General features: G+C 40.0%; 1 protein-coding gene and 1 non-coding gene across 2 annotated transcripts; both read right to left on the reverse strand.

Moving 5' to 3' along the window:
• Positions 1 to 2,293: 2,293 nt before the first annotated feature.
• LOC125590802 lies at positions 2,294 to 2,400 on the reverse strand. The gene has a single exon (XR_007326804.1). It is a non-coding gene; the product is annotated as a small nucleolar RNA R71 (small nucleolar RNA).
• A 4,786-nt stretch (positions 2,401 to 7,186) lies between these two features.
• Positions 7,187 to 10,830, reverse strand: LOC106442391. Its single transcript, XM_048764153.1, has 4 exons — positions 10,407 to 10,830; positions 9,896 to 10,271; positions 9,606 to 9,739; positions 7,187 to 9,546 (listed from the first exon to the last, which is right to left on the reverse strand). Exons 1-4 carry the CDS (start codon positions 10,828 to 10,830, stop codon positions 7,187 to 7,189), a joined length of 3,294 nt encoding a protein of 1,097 aa, XP_048620110.1.
• Positions 10,831 to 20,583: the final 9,753 nt, after the last annotated feature.

A 20,583-nucleotide genomic window follows, 5' to 3' on the forward strand; every position in this document is an offset into this window, starting at 1 on the left:
GAAGAACTCATAGGCAATAAAGCACTCCTACTATGCACCAGTGTGATATCTTGTATATTTCCATTATCTTATCCATTCATCCATGTGCATTTTGATCATATAGACTAGGATTTAGCCATGTTTAGGTTGCATTTTGCATACATAAGTCTTTATCAGGTATTGGAGTACCACATGGAGTTCTCGGAGACATTTGGGTGTGTTTGGAGCTCGAAAGAGGTGTAAAGATGATCATTGGACGAGCAGAGCGTTGGGAGCGACTTCCCGGAGCGACACCAGCAAGTCGCTCTGACCTGCCTTTTCAGAGCGACCTTACCAGAGCGATGCGGAGAAGTCGCTCGCCATTTCATCCCGGTGGAAGCCGAAAACTGACCCGGAGCGACCTATCAGAGCGACCACTCCAGGTCGCTCCCGAAGCCCAGAGCGACTTGGCCAGAGTGACACCCCGAGGTCGCTCGCATTTCTATCGCATGACGACAACCCAATGGAGCCAGAGCGACCTCTCGCAGCGACACAGCGAGGTCGCTCCCGAAGCATGGAGCGACTACTCGGAGCGACGAGCGGAGGTCGCTCGCATTTTCATCACTCGGGAACGCGAGAACGAGTCCGGAGCGACCTCTCGCAGCGACACAGCGAGGTCGCTCCCGAAGTGTGGAGCGACTACTCGGAGCGACGAGCGGAGGTCGCTCCGCGTCTTATTTCTGCTCGAACTTATGATTTCTCAAGGGCCTTTTGGTCATTTCATGATGCACGTTTTTATTTTCTAAACCTATGTTTTAATACTCTGTAAGCCACCAGGAGGCAGATCTATTTTTGTTCTGAAGAAAACCACCAAAAACCTTGAAAAAGGGGATCTCTTTGATTCATTGATCACATGTTCTACTGTTGATTTCTATTCTATTATCTGTATTTTCTCTGAATGATTAATCTGAAATCCAATATGGGTTTAAGAGGAATCATGGAGATTAGTGAGTAATCACTTTTTGAATTCATGGGTTAGGGAGATCAAGGGTGATTAGGTTAGTTCTAGGATGTTTTAGTGTAGATCATTCTTGTTCCTTGCTAGTAGAGTATTCATAATGCATCTTCTGAGTTGGCCACTCAAAAGTTGATCAATAGGCATTTCCCACCCAAAAGGTGTTTGATGAAATGCCTGAGACAACTCTCCTAGGCTTTTAGTATACTTTGCCAAAGACATTTGTTGTTAAAGATGCTAAGATAGCTAATAGACTTGTTCGTAATGATTGCTTTCATATTATTCAACCAAAGACATTTGATGTTTGAGATATGTTAGCAAATGAGCATTCATCTAGACATAGAGCTTGCTTAGAATTGTGTCTAGGCTTAAGGTTGATAGTTTGATTGATCATTTGCCATCCTTAGTTCGATACTTGATCACCCAAGGTCTAATCCCTATGCCCATGAGTTCTCTTTTCCCTTAGTCAAGAAGTATCATTCTGTTATTGCTTTCTAGTTTTAGTCATAGCTTAAAACACATCTAAATCATTGGTTGCACTTAGATTAAGTGAGTACTTGCATTCTCAGTGCTTTGATATCCCTCAGAACTGGTTCGACAATCACTATACTACAACATTTGTCTTAGGAGCCTTGAAAACTCCTAACATCAAATTGGCGCCGTTGCCAAATTCTGAGTAGATTTAAACATTGAGATTTAGTCACTTGCTTGAGACTAAGTTATTTTAATTTTGTTTTGTTACTGATTCTTCTTCTTCACCTACCTTTCACTTTCAGGTGTATGAACTTGAGGAGCAGGGGTCCATCAAACCTAGTTCCAATAGTAGCAGACATCAGAGCTTTCGAGAGGGAGTGTACTAGAGCTAGAAGAGAAGAAGAACAACAAGCCCACTTGCAGAGATTGGATATTGATATGGCAGATCCACCGCAAGGGGCAGAACACCAACCGCGGGCAACTCGACCCATTGGTACTTATGACCGGCCCAACATTCATGGTCATAGACTAGGAATCCGAGCACCGGCTGTGGCAGCCAACAACTTTGAGGTCAAGTCAGGACTCCTCAACGTGATCGAGAACAACAAGTATCATGGCTTGGCTCTAGAGGACCCATTTGATCACTTGGACAAGTTCGACAGCTACTGTGGGTTGTCAAAAACCAATGGTGTGTCCGAAGATGCCTTAAAGCTCAAGCTATTCCCTTTCTCTTTGGGGGATAAGGCACGTCAGTGGGAGAAGTCTCTACCCAGCGACTCTATCACCACTTGGGATGAGTGCAAGAGAGCATTCTTGGAGAAATTCTTCTCATCCTCAAGAACTGCTAAGCTGAGAAATGAGATCTCCAGTTTCCAACAGAAGAACTTGGAAGGATTCAGTGAAGCCTGGGAGAGATTCAAGGGCTACCAAGCTCAATGCCCACACCATGGTTTCTCTAAGGAGAGCTTGCTGAGCACATTCTACCGTGGTGCTCTTCCTAAGTACAGGGCCAGACTGGATACAGCTAGCAATGGGTTCTTCTTGGGGAGAACTGAGGAAGATGCAGAGGAGCTGGTTGACAACATGGTAAAGAGTGATGCAGTCTACAGTGGAGACCACGACAGAAGCAGTCGAACAGATGATAAGCAGACGAGGAAGGAGTTGAAAGCTCTACAGGATAAGATAGACATCCTCCTTGCTGATAAAGCCACACAAGAGCAGCTGCACTTTGTTGGTAACCCAAGCCAAGATACACCACCTGTTGTCCATGAGGTTGAGGGTTTGGAAGGTCAGGAAGAGCTGTGTTTCATCAACAACAATGGTAGCTGGTACAAAAAAGAGCCCAACTTTCAGTACAACAACTACCAACAGAAATCCTATCCCAACAACCAACAGAGTGGTTATCCGCCTCGAAACAACCAGCAAGGCAGCTATCAACCTCAGCAAAACCCCTCATCTGGTTCCTCTGCTCCTCAAGAGAGCAGCACTGACACCCTGCTGAAACAAATCTTGGAGTCTCAGACTAGAAGTGAGAAGCATGTTGGATATGAGTTGAAAAACCTTCATTCCAAGATTGATGGGAGCTACAATGAGCTCAACAACAAGTTCTCACATCTTGCTTCTACAGTCAAGAATTTAGAGAATCAGTTTGCTTCCATGAACACTCACCAGACTCGCCAGCAAGGATCTCTACCTGGAAAATCTGACCAAAACCCCAAGGAGGCCAAAGCTATCACCCTTAGGAGTGGTAAGCAGTTACCTCCTACAACCCTCACCAGGGATGCTGAGAAACTAGGTGAGGAGGTGGCCATCAACTTAGATGATGAAGTGGTGATTGTTGATGAGAAATTCAATGATGAAATCTTGGAGAAGATTGTGGAAGCCAAGGGTAAAGGAAAGGTTGGGGAAGAGAAGAAAACAGTGAAGGATGGTGAAGTTCTTGCTCCAGCAAGTGAGAATTCTTTTGTTCCTCCTCCCTATGAACCCAAACTACCATTCCCTGGTAGATTCAAGAGGCAGCTGCTAGAGAAGTACAAGGCTTTGTTTGACAAGCAAATGAGTGAAGCTCAGGTTGCAATGCCCATCATCGATGCTTTCATGTTGATTCCTCAATACAACAAGTTCCTGAAAGATGTTGTAGCTGCAAAGAAGAAGGAAATGGAAAGCATGATGATTCTTACCCATGAGTGCAGTGCCATCATCCAAAGGCTTGATGTTCCAGAGAAGTTAGAGGATCCAGGATGCTTCACACTACCTTGTGCTCTTGGACCTATGGTATTTGAGAAATGTCTCTGCGATTTGGGAGCTAGTGTCAGCGTGATGCCTTTGTCTGTTGCAAAGAAGCTTGGATTCACTCAGTACAAGAAGTGTAAACTCTCTCTGGTGTTAGCTGATCGTTCAGTGAAGTACCCTGTGGGCATCTTAGAGGACCTACCTGTGAAGATTGGAAGGTATGAGATACCTACAGATTTTGTGGTGCTTGAGATGGGTGAGGAGGCTCAGGACCCATTGATTCTTGGAAGGCCATTCTTAGCTACAGCAGGAGCAATTGTTAAGGTGAAAGAGGGCACGATTGATCTCCATTTGGGTAAAGGGCATGTTCTCCACTTTGACATCAAGGAGAAAATGAAGAAACCAACTGTGTTCGGGCAAGCCTTCTACATTGAAGAGATGGGCACTCTTACTGATGAGCACCTTGAAGAGTTACCACCTGAGGACGACGAGGAGGGAGCATCTCCCTCTACTCATTCTCCATAGAAGGTAACCCACTACTTTCCCTTGTATATACCATTTCGTTTTTGCATATTAGTTTTCTCTTTTTGGGTATCTCTCTCTCCTTGACAACACAGAGACTGTGTCATTTAAGTTTGGGGGAGGTACCAAGTATTTGATCACGTTTGCTTTGATGATTTTGAGTCTCATGCATTGCATTATACATATATATTTGCATAAAAAAAAATTCATTTAGTTTGCATCATTGGCATTTCTAGGAGAGTCTAGAGCATATAGGTTGCATTTACTTGCATTGGGAGCAATGATTTGAAATGCCTTGTAAAGAACATTACTTTGCACCTGAATAGCTTATGCACCTCTCAAAAACACTTGTATGCTTCGAGCCTTGAAGACTCTTCCTGAAACTTGTTGATTGCTGAAACTCAGTCTTTGAAGCCAACTACAACCTTATTTGAACTAAACGAACTTAATGCTTCTTGCTCATGGTCCCTTGTGTACTGAGTCATGGCTATACACACCTGAGTTGTCACATCCTTTATGCCAATCTTATTCTGACAAACTCTAGTGGTAGACCACTCCCAAAACCTTTCCCTCCTTTTAAGCTTTCATTGTTTGATGAGTGAGGCCTTCTTCGGAAAGTCTTACATGTGCATAATGTTGAGAGTATCGGGAACGACAATGCTTGATCTTCATTCTTGCTAGATTGGGCACTCTATTGTCTAGCTATAGGTGGGAGGTGAGAGTTGTGATTATGATTTGGGAGCAATGAAAAAGGAAAAGAAATGACTCTTTGTGTTTAAGTGAATTGTCTTATTGGGATAAGTAGAAAAACCTCTAGCTCAAGTTATGAAAAGTCTTGGCCCCCATCTAAAAAAAAAAAAAAAAAAGAAATAAAATATGAAAAGAAACGAAAAAGAAAGAAAAAGGGGGCTAGCAAAGTTGTTAGGAGCTAAGTAATGTTTTGAGGTTGTGAAAAATCCCTTGTAGATTTCAAAGAGAAGGAGTTAATGTTCTTAGGATCTTTTGGTGAGAGATGTGAGTTGGGTTTGGCATTTGAGAATGATTGTGTAATTGTATGTTTGGGAAAAGGGTAGAACAATGGAGATTGAGCATTGTATGCATGAGTTGATCCCTTTCTTAGATATATTATGTGCAATGTCAAGGCTACTTGTTTCGAGAGTAAACCACCTTAAAGATTTTATGTTTCGAACCTCTTGAATCACTTGAATAAAAGTCTTCCCTCACCCAACCAAATGACTTGGACCAACTTACCATTTGCAAGAATTCACCTGATGTTTTGTGCTTAATGAATGTGAGAGTTGGTTGATTTGAATGTGTGGATGCATGATGATGAGTGTAGGGATGAAAAGAGTTCAGATAGACCTAGAGAAGCTAGAGTGTAATAAGAGAGTGTGCTCGTGCTGGATTAGATGTTGAATCGAGTACTAGTTGTGTTTCTTTTGGCTATGAGCTCCCACCTTCAAACCTCTCTCCCTATGAGTTCTAGAAAGTTCACTTGTGGACAAGTAAAAGAACAAGTTTGGGGGAGTTGATATCTTGTATATTTCCATTATCTTATCCATTCATCCATGTGCATTTTGATCATATAGACTAGGATTTAGCCATGTTTAGGTTGCATTTTGCATACATAAGTCTTTATCAGGTATTGGAGTACCACATGGAGTTCTCGGAGACATTTGGGTGTGTTTGGAGCTCGAAAGAGGTGTAAAGATGATCATTGGACGAGCAGAGCGTTGGGAGCGACTTCCCGGAGCGACACCAGCAAGTCGCTCTGACCTGCCTTTTCAGAGCGACCTTACCAGAGCGATGCGGAGAAGTCGCTCGCCATTTCATCCCGGTGGAAGCCGAAAACTGACCCGGAGCGACCTATCAGAGCGACCACTCCAGGTCGCTCCCGAAGCCCAGAGCGACTTGGCCAGAGTGACACCCCGAGGTCGCTCGCATTTCTATCGCATGACGACAACACAATGGAGCCAGAGCGACCTCTCGCAGCGACACAGCGAGGTCGCTCCCGAAGCATGGAGCGACTACTCGGAGCGACGAGCGGAGGTCGCTTGCATGTCTGCTCGAACTTATGATTTCTCAAGGGCCTTTTGGTCATTTCATGATGCACGTTTTTATTTTCTAAACCTATGTTTTAATACTCTGTAAGCCACCAGGAGGCAGATCTATTTTTATTCTGAAGAAAACCACCAAAAACCTTGAAAAAGGGGATCTCTTTGATTCATTGATCACATGTTCTACTGTTGATTTCTATTCTATTATCTGTATTTTCTCTGAATGATTAATCTGAAATCCAATATGGGTTTAAGAGGAATCATGGAGATTAGTGAGTAATCACTTTTTGAATTCATGGGTTAGGGAGATCAAGGGTGATTAGGTTAGTTCTAGAATGTTTTAGTGTAGATCATTCTTGTTCCTTGCTAGTAGAGTATTCATAATGCATCTTCTGAGTTGGCCACTCAAAAGTTGATCAATAGGCATTTCCCACCCAAAAGGTGTTTGATGAAATGCCTGAGACAACTCTCCTAGGCTTTTAGTATACTTTGCCAAAGACATTTGTTGTTAAAGATGCTAAGATAGCTAATAGACTTGTTCGTAATGATTGCTTTCATATTATTCAACCAAAGACATTTGATGTTTGAGATATGTTAGCAAATGAGCATTCATCTAGACATAGAGCTTGCTTAGAATTGTGTCTAGGCTTAAGGTTGATAGTTTGATTGATCATTTGCCATCCTTAGTTTGATACTTGATCACCCAAGGTCTAATCCCTATGCCCATGAGTTCTCTTTTCCCTTAGTCAAGAAGTATCATTCTGTTATTGCTTTCTAGTTTTAGTCATAGCTTAAAACACATCTAAATCATTGGTTGTACTTAGATTAAGTGAGTACTTGCATTCTCAGTGCTTTGATATCCCTCAGAACTGGTTCGACAATCACTATACTACAACATTTGTCTTAGGAGCCTTGAAAACTCCTAACATCACAGTGGTATGCCGGTATGGCTTCGAGCAATCCAAGCTGCTCCACCCTTCAACAGGGGATCTACCCAAGACGATGCTACATTACACTTAGTAATTCCAGGAGGAGGTTTTTGCCATTTACTTCTTGCCTCAAGATTAGTCATTTGCGATGAAGGACCGTCTCCACTGATAAGTGACATATTTAGCCACATAGTAGCTTCGTTTGACGCTTTTGAGAAGATCAGTTCAGCATCCTTCGTCCATTTTTCAAAGCAAAACGAGTTACGGGCTTTCCATATTTGCCACAGGATCCAAGGAAAGGCTAGGCGAGCTTCATTCTCTTTTGGTAATTTCCTGCTCACCGACATCAGATGATAGAAATTGAGCCACACCGAGTTGACAGAAAAACCACCAGATGGCATAGGAAAACCAGATCTTGTCAATACTTTCTTCGCAACCTCACAGTGGAAGAGGACATGGCATATTGTCTCCTCTGACAATCCGCATCTGGAACAAGTTGTATCTAACAAGATCCCCCGCGACTGCAATCTACTTTTGACAGCTAACGCTCCCGACAGTGCTCTCCACATAAAATATTTGATCTTAGGTGATGTATTGGTCTGCCACAGATCTTTCCAAAGTCTTTTTTCTACTGGAGGAAGACCTGGAGAGAGAGGAAGCTGCATTTCCTGCAAAGTCTCAGCTAACTTGTAGCCACTTTTTGAATTGTAGATTCCATTCCTTGAGAAACCCCACATCTTCTGGTCTTGACGAGCTAAATCAATAGGAGTCTGCAATACACGCTCAACATCCTCCTCCACTATTAGTTCTCGAATTCTTGGCACACTCCAACTTCCTACTCTCGAATCAATCAAATCACTCACCGTCAGTGTGAGATCAACAATCGCATCCTGTCTATACATAGGGGGGCGAGCTCTTCCATCGACCAGCCAATTATCTGACCATAGCCTAGTAGTCTCCCCAGAGCCAATCTTGTGATATAGCCCTTGTGAGAGAAGCTCCCTACCATGAATGATACTACGCCAAGCAAAAGATGGTCTAGTTCCTATGCTGCACTCCAGAAAATCAGTTCTTGCGAAGTACCTGTGCTTCAGAATCCGAGCCACCAGTGACTCAGGATTAGACCAAATTCTCCAAGCTTGCTTTGCAAGTAAGGCTTGATTAAACTTCTCAATATCCTTGAATCCAAGACCACCAAGCTCTTTGTCCTTACATAGCTTTTGCCATGCCACCCAAGGAATTTTCTTTTTATTATTTCCAGAACTCCACCAAAATTCCACCATAGCACTAGTCAGCTTAGCACACACATCCTTTGGCAACCTAAAGCACGACATTGCGTAAATAGGTAGCGCCAACGCCACAGATTTCAAGAGAATTTCCTTCCCACCTTGTGATAGAGATTTCGAGAACCAACCCCTCAGTCTCCCCTGTAGCTTTTCCTTAAGGAAGTTCAGCATCTTGACTTTAGAACCACTAAAGCACTCATGTAAACCTAAGTAAGACCCTTCACCACCTTCCTGGTCTATACCTAAGATACCTTTGATCTCTTCCTTCGCATCAGGAGGAACCTTAGAGCCAAAGATTATCGACGACTTTTGCAAGTTAATCATCTGACCTGATGCATCTCCATACTCCTTAAGACATGTCAGCACTTCTGTTGCTTCCAAGATGTTGGCTTTGCATAAGAGAAGGCTGTCATCTGCAAACAACAGATGGTGAACTGCCGGGGCTGAAGCTGAGAGCTTAATGCCATGAAGTCTACCCGCTTCCTCAGACGCATTGAGACAAGACACCAGAGCTTCAGCGCATAAGATAAATAGAAATGGAGAGAGCGGGTCACCCTGGCGCAGACCTCTCTCAGGTTTGATAAATCCATGTGAATTCCCATTCAGCAAAACAGAGAAAGAGACTGTCGTGACACAAGCCATTATCCATTTAACCCACGTTCTCTCAAAGCCCATCTTCTCAAGAAGCACCTCCAAAAAGTTCCACTCCACACGATCATATGCCTTGGACATATCGGTTTTTATCGCCATGCATTCTTCAGACACCTTCTGATTAGTTCTCAACCCATGCACCATCTCGTGTGCGATGATAATATTGTCTGAAATGAGCCTCCCAGACACAAAGGCTCCCTGAGTTTCAGAGATGATGCTCGACAAAATTGCCTTCAGCCGTTTGCTCAATATTTTCGAGATGATCTTATATTGAACTGAGCAAAGACTGATAGGTCGAAGATCCTGCATTCTTGTCGGCTTGGTAATTTTTGGCAAGAGACAGAGCTGGGTATGATTCCATCCATCTGGCATAACAGAATTCTTGAAGAAACCACTGATCTCCTCTGTCAGCTTCGGCCCCACTATATGCCAGAATTTTTGATAGAAAATTCAGTAAGTCCATCTTCTCCTGGAGCACTACTGCCTTTAATGTTGAAGGCTTCCTTTCTGATCTCTTCTGCTGAAACCGGAGCAGACAGCATCACATTCATTGCCGGAGTAACCCGCCCTTGAAACCCAGTGAACAAAGCTTCCAAGTCGAAAGGGTTAGAACTCCTAAACAAGTCCCAAAAATAATCAACAGCTATGTTACCTTTTGAACCCTCCGAGAAATTCTCTTGTCACAGCTCATCCAGGAGCATCAGTATACGGTTTTGAAGTCGCTTCCCAGCCACGCAATTGTGAAAAAACTTAGTATTTCTATCACCATACCGCAACCATTCTTCTCTACACTTCTGCCTCCAAAACACCTCTTCCTCTCTTAAAGCTTCAGCCAAGTCCATTTTCAGCTTCCTCATCAGATTATATGAAGGAAACCTTTTAGCCACTTCTTTCTCCAAAGCCTCCTTTAGTCTCGAAATCTTATTTCTGGAGTTGGTGTCAGAATAACGCTTCCACTTCATAATACTCTTCCTGCATCGTCCTATGCGTTCCATAGTATTGCTCTGATCTAAACCTTCTGTCCCCCAGCTCTCTTTAATAAGCTCTTCAATACCAGCTTTATTCAAGTATCTTTTGTCAAAGAAAAAACGACTGCGCTTCGGATCATCTCTTTCTAAGGCAAAACATATCCTGATTGGACGGTGATCTGAAGCCCATAACTCGAGTTATTCCATACTTGATCTTGGAAACAAGGAGAACCACTCATTATTCCCAAAACTGCGATCAAGTCTACACTGGACCCAGACTCTTTCTCTCCAACCACCCCAAGATAAGCAGTTACCTGTGTATCTTAGCTCACGTATTTTACAATTTTCAGCCATGTTGCGAAAATCCCAAAAAGAAGATTCATGCCTTTCAGCCCCACCAACTTTCTCCTCCTTAGTCATTAGCTCATTAAAGTCACCAGCTAGCAACCACGCCTCATTTCTGACTAACCCAATGCGAGTCAAGCGTTCCCAAACCTCCTGCCTGTTTGCTTTGACAGGATCCCCATACACACATGTAAGAAAAAACTTGATTGACCCAAATGTAACCTCCATATCAATGATCCTCTTATCCGCTGAGAGAATCGACACCGAATAGCTATCTTTCCACATTACAGCAAGCCCACCACTCAAACCAACCGGCTCCACCGTAACTAACTGATTGTAAACCAATTTTTGCTGCAAACCTTCCATGAACACACGTTTCTGTTTCGTCTCCATAAGAAATAAAAAATCCGGGTAAAATTTTCTCCTAAACACCCGGAGTTGTTGTTCTGTCTCAGAGCTACCTGCTCCTTGACAGTTCCAACAAAAAATACTCATTGCGGCTGCAGCGGCTTCAATACGGAAGCCACCGAAGATTCTGTGTACTTTGGAGTTTTGTTGTCCACGGCCGAAGCTGACACACTCTGCTTCCTCTTCGAACCATTTGCAGCCGTCTGATCTTGATCTTTCAAGGCAGGTCCAGCGACAGAGTTCCTTTTCGTGGAGTTTGCTTTCCTCTTCCAATATGGAGGCCGGATCCTTACTAACTTCTCGGTTTCAGTCAATATGATGGATTACCCAAATCACTTATTATCTCACGAACTGAAGCAAGAAGAACCTCAAAAGCAGCCCTACCCCATGGATAACTCTCAAATTTATCAATATTTCTAACAAGCTTTATATTTCTTAGCCATCAATATTCTAGCCAATATCAACAAATATGCTAGTGTTATCCGATCGTCTTTACTCCATTCACTACATGTCAAAGCCATTCCTTCTAAATTTTGTAAACACGGACAACATTTTGACTTCAACATCCTAGTCCATTTACTTGTAACCTCTTCACTATCTTCTACAACATCAGTGGAATAATGCACATGACAGTCCAGTTAAATATCCGAACTCCTCCAAGGAAATTCGTTTCGGTTGCCCACAAAAAAGAAATCAAATCTCATATTTTCTTTCAGTAATTAACCAGCTGTTTTGAAAGAAAAAAAACGGACTAGTGTACCCGACCAGATGAATCCATTTTCTTTGGCTAGCCGATAAAAAGCCCCAAATGGAGATGCTTTGATATAATATAACTCCTCTTTAGAATAGGGTGGGCGTTCGGATACCCGTTCGGGTTCGGATCGGTTATTTTGGATTTTCGGGAAGTTCGGTATAGAGGTATAGAATCCGTTCAGATATTTTTATATTTCGGGTCAGATTAGGGTATTTAAGTTCGGGTTTAGATTTTGAAGGAAAAAATTAAATTCTTCATTATTTAAGTTTTTTATATTTCAAATATATACTTTTAACTTAACTGGTTTTCTTATTTTTAATAGATTATACTATTAATAGGTTTGAAGATAAAACTATAAAAATAAATCTATATATTGTAATATACGAATTTAATAAGTATTCCTATTAGTTATTTAGATAAATATATTTGGTTAGTTAATATCTTGGTAAATATATTCGTGATTAATGGGAAAATATTCGTGATCAAGAGTTATAATATCAAAGATTAATTAAGAATATAAAACTTTTGTTACACTTTCTATACAGATTATACACGCTTTTGAAAAGTAAATTTATCATTATTTGTATTTTGAATAATCATATATGGTTAGTTAAGATAATATACTTAGATTTGTTACTAAGAATAGCATGCGATAATCATATATGGTTATGTAATCGAATATTAGTTAAAGAATATGAAATATACTAAAGGAATATGAAGATTGTAGTAAGTATGATAATATCTTTGGTTAATAGGAATTGAATCTCGAATGTCTTTGATTGTAGGTATAAGAAAATTTGTTTAGTATAAACATTCAAAATTTATTATTTTAGCAACATTTTATTAAGATTCTAAAAATTATATTTGTGAGATCACTTTGGTTAATTTTATTCTGATATTTTTTTCTTCAGTAAACAGGATTCATATTCCACATAAATGTAATTCATCAAACCCACATGCAAGATTTTGGCACATTCGAGGATTGTTTAACACGAGTGGAGTGAGTCAAATCGATTTGTGATGAATGTGAGTTGTGTTGCTTAAATGATTATTTTATGGTATAGGTTTAACATCCTATATTTGTTTGGTAAATTTATTTAAATTGGCAGTTGATGTAGTTTGTTAAATTTGTCAAAGCCGGTGGTATAGACGTAATGTTTGGTTAACAATCTAAATTAAATTAGGTGGCTTGGTTTAAGTGTTAAACACAGTTTATGTCAGAGGCATAGGCTATTTCAAATTTGTACTCATGTTTAATAGTTTAGATGTATTGTATATTTATGAAAGTTTATTGATTATAGTTAATTATTTAAGAATTACCATTAGTGAACCACTTTCTTATCCTCTTATTTTAGAATCTAATCTATTAATTTAGAGTTCTATTTAAAATTTAGGGTTGTCTGCCTATTCCCTTCTGTAGAAGTTTAACCCTATGCATTCCCACCCAAACTACTAAGCTCTTTACTAAACCCCCTATACATATAAATTTCTTCATATTAACCCCCAATTATTTTAACTCTGCTCAATTAAACCTCTGAAATCAAAAATTTGAAATCAATGTTTAAGCTCTAAAAGGAGATTGTAACTCGAGTTACGTTAGCTGCGTTTTGCAACCGGACCGGAGACCCGACTTCTTAAAACAAAATTGATTTGGGGATTTTGCTTTCCTCTTTGTGTTCGACACAGATACCAGAAACGAAGATGGAGAGGACGGAGTCTTGGAGAGAGAGAGAGAGAGAGAAGAAACAGAGTCTGACAGAGAGAGTCTGAGAAAGAGAGAAGAGACAGAGAGAAGAGACAGAGATGGAGACGAGAGAGTATGAGAAAGACAGAAGAGACAGAGATGAAGACGAGAAAGTCTGAGAGAGAGAGAGAAACAGAGATGGAGGCGTGAGAGTGATAGAGAGAAGAAACGAAGGAGCTTCAACCACGCACAGAGAGAGCTTAGTGTCTGGTTTGGAGAAGCTTGAACCAGACTACAGAGGAGCGTCGAATATATCTTGTTGCTTTCTTTTTTTTTTCTTTTTGTTCAACACTGTGAGATAACAAACTAAGTCTCACATTAGAGAATTAAACAAAGAGTGTCTAATATATAAAGAGATGTCCAACTCTAATAGTACGAGGCCTTTTGGGAAGGAAACCAAAAGTAAATCTATGCGGATTTGCCGATTAGGCCCAAAGTTGACAATATCTGCCAATTAGGCCCAAAGTGGACAATATCGTACTAATCGGATAATATAGAGTTGGACATGGGCTTTAACAAGCCCAACAATTGGTATCAGAGCGGTTGACGAGAAATCTGCAGAAGACCAATAACAATATACCATTCGAGAGATGAATGATATCCTATGAGTTAGGAATGAGAGGTGTGTAGCAGAGATCAAGTCAAAAGATTCTGGAAGTCAGTTGTGGAACACGAGATGAATGTGATCCTTAGTTTGAGGGGGAGAATGTGAGATAACAAACTAAGTCTCACATTGGAGAATTAGACAAAGAGTGTCTAATATATAAAGAGATGTCTAACTCTAATAGTATGAGGCCTTTTGGGAAGGAACCCAAAAGTAAATCCATGCGGGCTTGCCAATTAGGCCCAAAGTGGACAATATTGTACTAATCAGATAATATAGAGTTGGACATGGCTTTAACAAGCCCAACAATTGGTCTTCTCTTCTTATTAGTTTTAGAAACTCTCTCAACACTAAACTTTTCAATGTGTTTCTCTTGATGAAACATCTCTCCATAAGAACTCTTTATATAGGACGAAGCTACATCTTTTCCTAATAATAATATGGAAGCATTCCTAAGCTCGATATGTTTTCATTTTTCCTTAACCCATCAAACTTCACTTTAATGAGTTAACTTGCTCCTCAAGTTAATTGGAATTATCCAACATTCTCCCCCTTAATTCTAACTTGAATCTTAGGTATGTTGATCTTCTGAACTCCGATGAACTTGCATAGACCGTTAATAGGTGCATCGCATTTATTCGATACGATGTTGCATCGGAACGTGAGTATAGATGCTTAACTGCTTCTCCATGACTCTCTCTTGGACTCTTCATATATCTGCTTAATACACCAACCGAAAACGGCAAGTCCGGTCGTGTATGAAGAAGATGTCTTAAGCATTCTATGGTGCTTCGATACGATGTTGCATCAATCTCAGGATCCTCCTCTGCCTTTGATATTTTTCAAACACGTGTGCATCGAAACGTGAGTATAGTTACATGACTCCATCTTCGTCTTGACAAGTATACATTGTGCGTATCCTTCTTGCTTGATTCGAATGCCATCAGCTCCTCGCGTTACTTCTATACCAAGATAGTATGTAAGCTTCCCGAGGTCTGACATCTCAAATCTTCTTGACATATCATCTTTGAATTGCTTGATAACGTTGAGCGAAGTCCCTGTTACAAACAAGTCATCAACGTATATAGCTATGATCAGAAGCTCCCCCTTCTCTTTCTTTTGATATACCACAGGTTCCTTGGTGCACTTCGTGAACTCCATCTCCTTGAGAACACGGTCGAGTTTGATGTTCCAAGCTCTCGGAGCAACTGGTGAAAACACTTCGTCGAAGTCTATGCCTTGTTGTTGCATGTAACCTTTTGCAACTAGCCTTGCTTTGTATTTGATCACCGTTCCATCTGCATTCCTCTTGATCTTATAGATCCACTTCAAACCTATCGGTTTCACACCTGCCGGCTTCTTGACGAGCTTCCAGGTCTTGTTTTTGATGATAAATTCGATCTCTGCCTTCATTGCATCGATCCAAACTTGTATCACTGCAGCTTCGATGTAACTTTCTGGTTCACCATCGATGGTGAGCAAGAGTCTGCCACCTCCAACTTCAACGAGTAGGATGTAATCATCAAACCGCTTTGGTTTTCTGATGTAACGGCCATATCTTTATGTTACATGCTGGTCTTGGTTTGCATCGTTGTTCTCTGCTACTTGATCTTGTTCACCTGCATCTACAACTTTTTCTTCTTCATTATTGTTTTGCTCTTCGTGGTGTTGGTGATCTTGATGCTCATCACCATCTCCTTCTTCTGTAACATCGATATGAGGAAGTTTGAAAGCTCTCGGTTCATCATTTGTAGTCATTGTTGTTGTAGACCAATCCCAACTCTTCTTCTCATCGAAGATTACGTCTCTACTAACAATAATCTTCTTCGTGACAGGATCATAGAGCCTATAAGCTTTTGAACCAGCTCTGTCCCGAGATTGATCACCATCCTTGATCGATCATCGAGCTTTCGGAGATGTGGAGCATTGATTTTTGCGAAAGCTACACACCCAAAGACCTTTAGATGCTCAATGTTCGGTTTCTTAACATATAAGCCTTCATATGGAGTTTTGTTTTCCAAAGCCTTTGTAGCAATGCGGTAAAGCCTTTGTAGCAATGCGGTTGATGAGATACGTTGAATGACGTATTGCTTCTCCCCATAGCTGATTAGGAATCTTCATTGCTTTCATCAAGCTCCTTGTCATCTTCATTAGTGTTCTATTTCGTTTCTCGACCACACCGTTTTGTTGTGGTGTATACGGTGCGGTGAGATGTCTAGTTACAACGTTTTCTTCCCAAAAACGAATGAAATCAGAAGATGTGAACACTCCGCCTCTATCGGTGCGAAAAAGTATTGAGTTTTAGCTTCGTTTGATTCTCCACGTACTCCTTGAACTTTTTGAACTGATCGAACGCTTCACTCTTCTCTCTTAGCAGTATCGTCCATGAGTAATCATCAATTAAGACAAATACATATTTATTGTCTGCTGGTGTTGATGGTGATATCGGACCGCACAAGTCACCATGTACCAACTCCAATGCGTGCGATGCTCGATACTTTGCTTTAGGCGGGAAAGACTTTCGAGTTTGCTTCCCAACTAAGCAGGCGCTGCACATATATTTCTCGTGTATCACCTGAGGCATCCCTACTACCATCTCATTGTCTACCATATTCTTCATGACTCCAAAGTTCACATGTCCTAGCCGCGCATGCCACGTCCATGTAACATCAGTTTCTTGTATTTGAATACACTTCGGATATTCAACTTCCATTGACGTCTTGTACAATCGGTTTGGTTGCCTTGCGACTTGTACTAATAGCCTTCCACTTGGATCTTTCAGCATCAATAAGTCTTCTTTCATATTAACCTCACAACCCATCTTGGTTGCTTGTCCAAGACTTATGATATTGTGTTTAAGACTTGGGATGTAGTAGATATCTTTGAGTGCTCTTCTCTCTCCTGTTTTTCCAATGAACGTGATCAAACCTTTCCCAACAATCTCAACGTTTGATCCATCACCGAATTTGACTTTGCCTTTGATGCTCTCGTCTAGGTTTGAGAAGAACTCTCTCTTGCCTGTCATATGGTTACTTGCACCATTGGCAAGGTACCATATACTCGTATTTCCATCGCACTCGTCAAATCTCTTAGGAAACACTCTCTCCTCATTGAGGAATACAGCTTCATGTATATATAATGCATCTGCTTCTTGTGTTTCCGTTAGGTTAGCTTCTTCTCTTGCTCGTGTAGGACAATGTGACACGAAGTGCCCCATCTTGTCGCATCTCCAACATTTAACTTTAGAGTAGTCCTTCTTAGTCGAAGCTTCTCCTCCTTTGTTATGACCATCAGAACCATTAGACCTTCCTCGTCCTCTTCCTCTTCCACCATAACCTCTACCTCTACCTCTTCCTCGCGAGTTGTTATGGCTTCCACTACCTTGCGTATCATTCTTCACAAACATTAGCTTCGATTGATCTTCATCTTGGGTTTCTTCTTTTACGCGTTCTTCTAAAGCCTTCAATCGCCCAACAATGTCTTCGAACCCCGTTGAATTTAGATCCAGCACTTGTTCTAACGAAGCTATGATGTGAATGAAGTTCGTTCTTGGAAGTCCCTTCAGAAACTTCTTTACCATCTTTGATGCTTTCCATTATATCTCCTAATGCGGCTGGTCTCGATGCTAAGCCTGAAAGTTTTCCTGCGTAGTCATCCACCGTGTCTGTGTCTGCCATCTTCAGTTTGTCGAACTCAGACATCAAAGTTTGTAACCTCGCTTCTCTCACGCGATCAGCACCTAGGTTACGGGATTTGATAGCTTCCCAAATATTCTTTGATGTATCATGTTCTCCTATCTGAAGTATTAGCGCTTCCGGGACTGATTGAAAGATTAGAGCAATCACCATATTGTTCTTCTTTGCTTCATCGCTCCCTGGATCAATCGTATCCCAAACATCGTATAAATGAAGCATCACTTTCATTCGCATCGACCATACGGTGTAGTTGGTCGATGATAGTATCAGACATCGTATGTCTTTCTTCATCTCAAGACCTTTATCACGTCCTTGAGAATTGTTATCGTCTCCCATGTTGTGATCGAGTTACAACTCCTCTTGTAAACGATCTTCGAAACCTGGAGCTCTGTAACCAATTAAAGTTGCACAAACACAAAGATTATAAGAATTTTTTTTCTTATTAGATTTAGAAACTCTCTCAAAACTAAACCTTTCAATGTGTTTCTCTTGATGGAACATCTCTCCATAAGAACTCTTTATATAGGACGAAGTTACATATTTTCCTAATAATAATATGGAAACATTTCTAAGCTCGATATGTTTTTTTTTCCTTAACCCATCAAACTTCACTTTAATGAGTTAACTTGCTCGTCAAGTTAATTGAAATTATCCAACAAACACTATATCTTGTTGCTAGGTAAGCTTGTAAGATCATCTTTACTTCAAACTCTTTGTTTTCTTTGTGTTTGGTGGGTTATTTATAATGACAGAGATGAGGCAAACGAAATTGAAACTGCTGAGACACAACTTGAAATAAAGAGGAAAGATGATGACGACTTGTGAGACTTGTTATGTTTTTTTTATGTAAGACTTGTTCGATTTTTAATGTAAAACTTGTGATTTTGTCCAAACTCATATTCAGGTTCAACGAGAAATACATTTTCCAAACACATAGGAGAAAGGGACATAATTCATTACAACGTGTAAAGACATGTTCCAAACACATACAAGAATGTCATTACATATAACCAAACCATGTAACTAAAACCTTCTATACGGATTTTTTTTGGTCTGTGAGACCAAGACGACCACATTCTTACCACACCAGCGTTGTGTTGGTATGCCTTCCATTGTTCTCCTCTGTGGCAACGGAGAAAAGGCTGAGCTAGTCATGATTTGATGGAAAAGTTCTTCGTCACTGTCTTTGTTCTTCTTCTCTCTCTCTCTGTTATTCGTTTTTCTCTCTCTCTCTCTGTTCGTGGTCACTCTCTCTTCTGTTCTCTCTCTCTTTGTTCTTCGTCGTTGTCTATGTACCATGACGAAAGAGAAAGAGAAAAACCTAACTTTTTTTACACAAATTGATTTCAATTTTAATTGATTCGGTTGGATATTAATGGGTCGGGTGGGGATTCATTTAATGGGCAATCGCTATTTCCTAAACGCAATTAATCTATCTTTTATTTCAATTTCGTAATTATATTAGAGAGGGTTGTAATGTGAAGAGAATTCATATCTATAGGTGGTTTTTTCGAGAAGTTAATAGTATGGGTGAGAATAGATAGGGTTGTAATGTTTACAGGTGAAAAATATGCAGTCATCCCTAAAATTTACCATGGCATATTTTTTATTTTGACTTATTGATATAAAAACATGTTTCATATACGATTTTATATGGTAACCAATTTATATACTTAAACCAACCTATAGTTATGCTGTTTATTATTTTTTTTTTTTGGTCAAATAGTTATGCTGTTTATATATGTTAATATAAAGCGTTAAAATAAGAGTTCCACTCTCTATCTTCGTTTCCTCTAAAAACCCTAGAACTCAAATCACGCCAGATTTTACCTATCTTTTGCTGCCCGTTTGTGTATTATCTTCCCCGCGATTACAAATCTATAAAACTTGCTTTTAGAGCAACACTTGCTTTCTTTCTCAATCACTTCTTTGGGGGATGCTTCCTTTATTCATTCATCGAAATCTGGTGAGGTCTTAAACTTTTGGGTTGATTAAGGCTATTATCAATATACATTGGGTCTAATTTCCATTGTATTCATGGTGAATCTACTACCCAATTGGGATGTGTATATGTAGTGAGAAGAATATGGCGACCACAAACAGTTTGTGGGCAGTTGATTTTTCAGGACGAGAATGCATTGGCCCATGGAAAGAGTAATGTTTCTTACATTGCGCTTTTAGTTTTTGTCAGTGCTTTCTCGTGATATCTGTTACTGAGTCTTTGACTGTGAATACTTTTAAAATATATGAAATAAGAAGAGATTCCTCGTATTTTTTTTTTTTTTTGAACTTAAGAGATTCCTCGTATTTGCTTGGAATACATTGTTGAATTAAGTTGAGTTTTAGTGTCAGTGCCGGTCCGGTTCTAACTGGCGCCTAAAGCAAATTAGAAAAATGATGCCTTTTATATATATAATATATTTAATCTTTTTGTTGAATTTTAAAATATTTAATCAGAATAATACAAAACATATTAGAATTTCAATCTGTTTTAAACAATGAGTTTATATGATATCATTTTTTTATTTTTTTTTCTTACAAAATAGTTCATCAACTTTAAATATTCAAATATTTTATAAAGTTCGAGTTCTATTGATAACACAGTTAAATGTAGACTTGACATTTTATAAGTTCCAGTTCAGAAAAACAGCAACTGAACAAATAAAAAGTTCAGATAATTGTTTATCAGTTGCTGTTTATAGTCAAATGTAGACAACTTTTTATCACGTACGATAAATAATATTTCAGCTATCTTTATATTTTTTCTAATTGAAAAACAATGATAATTTAGTCAAATCGGCCGGTTAACATTAATCTTAATTTTAGATTTTTATTTTAAAGAATTCCAGAGAGTGTATAATCTAAATTATAATAGTTTTATCTTTGTTTAAGATTTCAGAAATTCCTAAAGATTATGTAATCACGAAAAATAGATAAGTTA

Source organism: Brassica napus, chromosome C7 (genome assembly GCF_020379485.1).
Source record: "Brassica napus cultivar Da-Ae chromosome C7, Da-Ae, whole genome shotgun sequence".
Taxonomy (NCBI): Eukaryota; Viridiplantae; Streptophyta; class Magnoliopsida; order Brassicales; family Brassicaceae; genus Brassica; species Brassica napus.